Source organism: Nematolebias whitei, chromosome 15, assembly GCF_014905685.2.
Source record: "Nematolebias whitei isolate Nwh7 chromosome 15, NemWhi1, whole genome shotgun sequence".
Lineage (NCBI taxonomy): Eukaryota > Metazoa > Chordata > Actinopteri > Cyprinodontiformes > Rivulidae > Nematolebias > Nematolebias whitei.
Genome location: NC_056512.1, coordinates 20,761,080 through 20,769,480, shown reverse-complemented (window position 1 = coordinate 20,769,480; position 8,401 = coordinate 20,761,080). Strand labels below are relative to the sequence as shown.

The 8,401-nt window shown below is 41.1% G+C and overlaps 1 protein-coding gene across 1 annotated transcript; it reads right to left on the bottom strand.

Moving 5' to 3' along the window:
- Positions 1-436: 436 nt before the first annotated feature.
- napsa (napsin A aspartic peptidase) lies at positions 437-7,306 on the bottom strand. Its single transcript, XM_037688866.1, has 7 exons — positions 7,114-7,306; positions 6,778-6,896; positions 6,464-6,663; positions 6,244-6,366; positions 4,696-4,840; positions 4,510-4,608; positions 437-1,504 (listed from the first exon to the last, which is right to left on the bottom strand). The coding sequence occupies exons 1-7, from the start codon at positions 7,268-7,270 to the stop codon at positions 1,340-1,342; spliced, it is 1,008 nt and encodes a 335-aa protein (XP_037544794.1). The 5' UTR covers positions 7,271-7,306; the 3' UTR covers positions 437-1,339.
- Between the last annotated feature and the right edge of the window lie 1,095 nt (positions 7,307-8,401).

Genomic DNA, 8,401 nt, shown 5'->3' with positions numbered 1-8,401 from the left:
TGTTTGTGTAAATTATGAACATATTTTAGTTCTTTATAGTTTATTAGTTAATACTGATGATTAAGATCAGGAAAGAATAAAAACAGGTGACTATTTTTCTATTTATTCTACAGAGGTGTATATTTACTGTCACTGATGCAGCGCTTCGTTTGCTCTGGATGTTACACATTTATCCGAGGCGTCACTGTGCCACATTTCCACCGTCGTGAAATAAAACCCAACGTAGATCTGGACCTCGGCGTTAAAGGTTATGAGTCAGTTGCTGTGATGCATGTGAGCTCTTACCTCTGACTTTTTAATTCAGCTCTGGACTTGGAACATTGTGTCACTTTGTACGACTAAATGTTAATAATGATATTCAGGTTTCCGTTTTTCTTTTAAGGGGGAAAAATGCCTGAAACTCAAGTCTAATAAAGAGTCCATCCAAAACGTGACGTGGTTTTATTGAGTTTTATTCAGATTGTGGTCATAAGTTTGTGTTAGCATGCTAAGACAAACATGATTTGTTTTGTTTTAAATAGAAAATCAGCTGCAGTGATTTTAAAACTTACTAAAAACTAAAACAGAGGTTCATTTTAAGTGCTAGTTCAGACATGAAGTGGACTTCTGTATATATAAAAAAAAAAGTTATGAACAATAAATATCTTACCTGTCTCAGATATGTCTTCAGTTTGGAGAAATTGTTCAACTGCACGAGATTTACGTTTAAAACTGATCTACAAAGGTGATAGGCGATTCTAGAGTTAATTCACATAGATTCTATTTGTAAGCAGGTACAGTAGAGGCAGCTAGCTGTACTTCCTGGAGTAATATCACTTTTATTAATTTAATCTGAAGTTAACGTATGAGTACTTTAGTCTTGGTCATGTCTGGTTTAGCTGTTAGCTCGTCAGTCTGGTAGGAAATAAACTATTTCTCCAAACAAAAGTGGTTATCTGCAACAGGTAAGATAATTATTACTCAATTTGTTTAGTGGAGTCCCACTTCAAACTGTCTAAACTTTTCCTTTAAACGAAAGGCATGCTTGTTGATTCTTCATTCCAAAATGCAAAGCTACAATCTGCCGTATCAAATGTTAAACTTCAATTACATAAAACAGCTTCACATAAAAGTGCAACAAAAAGAAATAAAACAATCTGATCAGTAGCAGAGCACATCAACACCCCTCATATTTAATATTCGTATAACTTTTCATATTAATTTATAAACCAGCTTCTTGAAGCTGAGAGAGCAGAGAGACGGCAGCAGTTCTTGCAATGAAGGAACTACTTTACGTCTAATTACTGCGTGGAAGGAGAACTGCAGCACGTTTTGATTTTTTTTTTTGTAATGTCCAATTTTACGACTTGGCAGCGGCAAACCCAACTCGATCAGCACTCCTGTCGAACACGGTGTAGTACTTCCCAATGAATACATCTCCCAGAATCCAGAGCGGCCCAGCAGGAGGTGGGATGTCCATGGCCATGAAGCCGGACAGACAGATGGGCACGCCCATCTGAGTCTCCTGCATTCAAAATAGGAGACACCAAAATTTAGTTGGGCAAAAACAACAGCTACCTAATCAGTGTCTTAATGATCCTGACCACAAACCCACATGTAACTGGTAACTGGGTCAAAAAAAACAACAACCTGATGCAACAAAAGTTAGAAACATTTACAGTTTGGACCCAATCTGAGGCTGAACATCAAGCTAACTGGAACTACTTTGTATGTAAATAAATACATAAATCCTCTTAAGAGCTCACATTAGTCCTGTTTTTTAAATGGCTGCCTGTTCATTTTAAGATTTAAAATTATTTTACTGGTTTTCAAGACCCTTTAGAGCAGAGCACAGAACTTTTGTTGATTCTGATTTTAGTAGCTACGCGCCGAGACTGGAACGGCCTGCTGGAGGGACTGAGTCCATAATCTAGATACTTTTAAACGTAGACCAAAAGCCTGTCTGTTCAGTTTGGGAGAGCTTCTTCTCCTTTCTCTGCTGTAAAGCTCTTTGAGTTGCATCCGATTGGGATGAAAGGTGCTACAGTGATAAACTGATTAAAACGGGTGAGAACTGCATTTCTCCTCAAGCAGGAGTAAAGAGTTTACTTGGCCTTTATTTACACTCTTACATATTCATACATCATCTAATGACTACATTATGATCCAAAACACATCCTTGGGCAGAAATAATGCTTTAAAGAGGATATAATTAAGCTGAAATGTACTTTTTGTACTTGAAAGCATATGTGGGTATCTGTATTCATTATAGTAGTCCCTCGCTACTGCACAGTTCTACTTTGGCGGACTCGCTCGTTCATGGTTCTTCCAAGTAAGATTGTACAGATCACATGACTGTCAACTTTAATACTACTCACGTGACTGGGACAGTACTGGATACTGTACAGTAAACAAAAAAATTAAATACTTCGGACAGGCGCCACCATTTTGTAGTTTTCTCTCTAAGCCTCTACTGTATCCCCGCTCATAAGGACTACATTTCCCAGCAGCCAACAGTGCCCCGCCCAGAAGCCCTGTTTCCTTCTGCTGAAATACGTAGAGGGAAAGTTTTGATCTGACTGGAAAAAGCTCGGTCCTTATTCAAAGTGACTTCGGCGCCCAGCAGATGCAGAGAGCTGCACAGAACCCACCGGGAGCCGGACCAGAACCAGACCTCCAGACTCATCAGTGAATCTGAGTGCTGCCCGCCGGCACACGAGGCCTTTCGAGCAGGAAGGCGCCACCCGGCGTTCTCTCCAGAGCCCACTGGGACTACCCTGAGCCAGAGAGCCGACTGGAACCAGCAGGGTAGGTCTGCCGAAACGGAACCGAGTCAGACCGGAACCGAGCTGCTGCTGTTCTGCAGAGCTGGTGAGTAAAACTGCGTATCTACATATACAGTACTGTACGTATGTTGTTAACAATAGTAGGTTTTAAAATTTAGAACATTGCAAGAGTGAGGGAAGGGTTTCTACAGCCTTAAGATATATTTAAACACTAAAATAAATATAACGTTGCTACTTCGTGGATTTTCCATTACTGCGGCGGGGGTGGGGGTGTCTGGAACGTAACCCCTGCAATAAACGAGACTCAAAATCTTATAAACTGTAAACTTAAATTAGATATACCGTATTTTTTGGCCTATAAGTCGCGTTTTTTTGCATGATTTGCATGCCCTGAGACTTATACGCCAAAGCGACATATTTATGGATTTTTTTTCCATATTTATAAACCAAATTAAGGCTGAGGACCATTACTATTTTCAGCCGCTAGAAGGCACCAGAGTTGTATGGCATGCCGTTGTCTCGTGTAATAGGTAAAAATGGCTATTAATGACACAGTCAGCTTGCCGCTGCCTGCCACCTTCATCCAGCTCACCTGGAACAACCATCAAATCAGCTTCATCGTGTTGCACCGCCCCGATGAAATGCAGCGAATTTGACCATTAAAGTGCATTTATGAAGTAAAAGTTCAACTGTGACACACCTTTACTATAAACTCGAGCAAACACAATTGTTTTTAAGTGTTAATCTTGTTAAATTCTTGTTTAATTCCTCTCGTGCACGCCCCCCCCGCGGCCGCCGTTTGGCACAACACCGGCCCACATTCCCGGGTTGTCAGTGATGACGCCTAACAAACGCAACGCGTCAGCGGTGACGCATAAAAGATGCGACCTATTTATGGATTTTCCCACTTTATTAGACAAATATGGACTCATGCAACTTATAGGGCGGAGCCACGTTTATGGTGGAAAATACGGTATATTCTTTCAGCTGCTCCTTCTGCAGGGGTCTCCACAGAGCGAGTTCACAGCAAAGGTTTAACATTTGTTTCACGTACGATGCGTTTCCTGACACAACCTGGGCTCGAACCTGCAGCCTCAGGGTTACACGACTGACCACCTCCTAGATAAAAGATATAAACCGTAAATTATTTTGTTTAAAAAAATGAGCTCTACTTTTGTTTTTAGACATTTATATGTTATGACTAGGAAATGTTTCCTGCCTCAACTCCACGTGTCGTTCACCATCGACGATGCAACCGTCTCAGTCAGAACAGGAAAGTTGTGCAAAGCTCTAAAGGTTTAAAAAGCACACGGACGGTCTGAGTAACCGTAACGGTTCACACCACAGAAGAACGGTTTTTACTCCTCTGTGACTCGTTGGTCAACCAAGCATTGCCACATTCAGCAACAAGGTTGCTCCAGAGACAACGGTCCAAACCAGCAATGGTTCAAGTGCTTTAGAAGGAAAGTGTTTTCACCATAGCTCCAACGGTTAATATCTTACCTGCTGTAGGTACAATAGCTCTTTGAACAGCGTCATGTAGGAGAAAGAGTTCCGACCACAGTGACACGCACTTCTCCAGAGGTCAGAGGTCAGCGTGGTGTGTCCTTCATGTGACCTCTGTGTGTGTTAGTGCGCTGACAGGCTTGGTGTTGTGTTCTCTCTTACATTAATATTTCTCAGAGGTGATTAGTTCGGAGTCTGAGGTTACAGCGAGTGAAGTGGAGTGTTGACCAACTCATACCTTCAGGATATAATCCTCTCCCGTCAGGTTAAACATCTTCCCTCCGATGTTGAAGGACACGACAGGAAGAGACGGGATCTTGCTGCAGTTAACGAAGTACTGGAGGAGAGCAGAAAAACCTCCTGACATGAGCCAAATGTCAAAAAGCAAACGGAGACGCTTTTAAAAAACACGCTGCAGGTTTACCTCTCCCATGACCAGGGGCAGAGCGCCGATGGCTTTGTGGAGCGCTTTGATTTCAGCTGCCGGGCCGACCATCAGGGATGTTCCCGTGTCAACGATCGCCTGGCAACCGGCTTTGCAGAGAGTCAGCTGGTTTCCAACATCGACTCTGCAGAGCAGGTCAGAGAAGAAACAGGAGGCGTCAGTTTGTGTCAAACAACTGGTGACGGTTTAATGTCGATGTAACGTCTGGGAAAAACTCAAATCAGTGCAACATTTTAAAATCAGAGAGTCTGGGTGTTTATTCAAGTGATGTTCTGGTTTAAAAACAGGATATTCTAAGTGGTGACCGTAGTCAGTGAGCGCAGAAATGTAACATGACAAAAAGCAAAAACCTAATTAAAAAAAATAATAATAATAATACTTTATAAAAATAAAATGTAATATATATATAGTGACCCCTGGCTATAACACAGTTCACCTTTCACGGTCTCGCTGCTTCACGGATTTGCATCGTGCATTGTGTTCTGCATTCTGATTGGCTAAACAGTCTCTCCAGTACAGTAGTTATTTGTAAAAAAACGTTTATACAGTACTTTTATTTGTTAAAAAAAATGCTTGGGCCTGTAAAAATGTTTTGTTCTTTGGTTTGAATGTATTATGGAGTATTTCATTGTATAATAATTGTAAAAAAAAATAAAGGTTACTACTTCACGGATTTCGCCTATCACGGGTTCTTTTTGGAACGTAACCCCCGTGAAAAACGAGGGTTCACTGTTGTTTATTTAATATTAGCATTTTTTACAGTTACCGATAAATTGTTCCTTTTTTTTGTAATTACATTTTTTATTATACACGTATATATAAAAAATAAAACCTAACTTGAAAAACTCCAAAAATTATCGTGAAAAATCCCCAAAATGTATTGTGAAATAAAGCAAAAATCTAACCAAAAAAAGCTAAATCGTAACTCAGAAAAAACAAACAAACATAACTGTTAAAAAAAGAAAGCAAAATCGTAACTCTAAAAAAAAGCAAAAACATAGCCCCCCCATAAAAAAATACGTAACTAAAAAAAAAAGCAAAAAACATTAAACAAAAAGGTAAATCGTAACCCCCTCAAAAACCAATAAAATCGTAACTCCAAAAAAAAAAAAGGAAGAAAAAGCATAACCCAAAAAAACAAAAACAAACAAAAAAAACCCTAACTCAAAAAAAAAGAAGCAAAATCATAACTCACAAAAAAAGCTAAATGGTAACTAAAAAAAAGAAGGTAAAAAAATGTAACAAAAAAGGAAAAAACGTAACTAAAGAAAAAAGCAAAATCGAAACAAAAAAAGACAAAAATGTAACAAAAAAAAAAAGAAAAAAAAACGTAACTCAAAAATAATAAATAATTAAAAAAGAAAAAAACACAACTCAAAAACAAGTCAAATTTAGCATGGACTTTGTTGTTTAAGTCAAACTTAAGTCGTCTTTATGCGCCATTCAAGAGACGAGAATATTTTCCACTTTGGTAAAAAGACTTGTGTGTAAAAGTGAACAGGACGTGTGTGCGTTTTCTCCCCACACCTGTCCATACTGATCTGCCAGTAGGCCTTCCTTGTCACGTTAAAATAATGCAGGTCTCCGGTGTAGTACTCTGGGTCGATCCCACCCAGAACCAGCTCTCCTCCCAGTGCTGCTGCCGGGTCTCTGAGAGCAATCAGAGAAAAGTTGTGTTAGCAAAACAACCAAAAACTTAGCAATTTCTTTAACAACTGAATCCCCCCACAGCTTTTCTTAAACCCACCTGCTTATATAAACAGAGAAAAGGTTCTGAGGCAGCAGCTTGGCAGCCATGGCCGTGTCAAACACCGGGGTGACTTTAGCTACTGAAATGGAAGGGTACGCCATCCCCAGGACCCCGTCAAACCGGGCAACGGCAAAGGTGATGCCGGGCTGCTTCACAGCTTCACCGAACTGCTGACCGGTCACAGACAGGCCTGCAATCTGCAGAGGTAAAGAGATAAAGAGATAAAGAGATAAAGAGGTAAAGAGATAAAGAAGGCTGTCGGTGGAGAGAAACAAAGAGTCCTGATCGGATCAGAAGGTGGTGAAACTCACGGAGACCGTGTCCCCACTGATGAAACCAGACAAGCTGCCTCTGCCGTACTGGATGGAGAACGTGGTGCCGTTCTGAGCGTACGTGCTCGACTTCTTGGAGTTGTACTTGTGATGGACCCCTGAACAGAGCAGACTCTCAGTCCAGACTTAGACTGGTGAAAATGATCAAGTCATGAAGAACGTCTGACTGGACCACAAATCAACACCCAGCCAGTTTACAGATTTATAAACGAGGGACGGACGAGTTATTTTGAATGAAACGACTCCGTTAGGTTTAAATAACAACAGACTCGGTACAAAAGTTAAACTCGTAGTCATGGTGGAACGTGAACTCACAGCAGGCTATGTCAAAGAAGGAGCAGTGGATGGAGGGGACCCAGAGGTTGGAGGAGCCGGTGTCAAACAGCACGGTGAAGTCCTGGGGAGGAGTTCCGATACTGATCACCCCGTAGTACTGGGCCTGAGAGGACACGTGAAGGTCAACCCAAAACATATTACAGTTTGAAATATGTGCAGCACGTCACGGCACCGTGTCCTGGGACCATACCCAGGTCTACCCCCAGATGGACATGTCCGTAAAGGATCCCTAGGGAGGCGTCCAGGGGGCGACCTCACCAAATGCCCGAGCCAGGTGAGGTGGTTCGAGCATCTGGTCAGGATGTCCCCTGGAGGTTTCTCTGCAGGGTACTGGGTTCTCCTTTAAGAGACTCGGAGCCGATGCTCCTCGTCTGTCCTGATCACTGATCTCCTCACGGTGTCTCTCAGGGAGAGTCGGAGAAAACTCGTTTCAACCGCCGAAAATGACTAAGAAATGTTGTTTGTCGTAGGATCATACGATTTGATGGATTTTTAAATCCTGTTTAAAAACTCAGCAAAAAAAACAAAATTTAGAACGCAGAACAAATGTTCCTGCGTAAACCTGGTGTTCACGTGTGTTCAACAGAAAGCGTTACGTCAACACTCGGCACGACGGCTGAAATATTTACTTGAACAGAAAACGTTTGCTTCATTTATTTACCCAAGTCCCAAAAATGTCATGGGAATGTAGAGACTTTATAAACTGATAAGACTGCAGCTAAAAATAAAAAGGTAGTCGTGTTGTTCTTTGTACGTTTAAACTAGAGGTCACCTGAGTAATGTGTTTATAAATCAGGGCCTGCCTTTAATTCAGTGGTTCATCTCTGATGTACACGTCTTTAAAAGTTTATTACAGACTCCTTGTGAACATCTAACGTGTTAAATAAATTAAGACGAAAAATAAGGTCTTTGTTTGTCTGTTAGCAAAATATCTCATGAAACAGTGGTCAGATTTAGATCCATCTACAGCTGATTGGCTTTTGGAGAAAGCCCAATTCAAGATGGTGGTCGTAGATGAAGAACCTAATTAAATGCAAAGTGGCTAAAAGATTTCACAGACACCGAGCTGAAATTTGTTGAGGTAGTAGTTGAGGATCATCATCAACATGTCATCTGAGCACTAGCAGATCGAGCAAGTGCGTTGCCTATAAATTTAGTCTGTAAGTTAGCAGAGAATATGTAATAATATTTAGACTGGTTCGTTTCGGGGTCTGCTGGTGTTGTACTGAAAAAAGCATCCCACCCTGGAAAGTCCATTGACAAAATG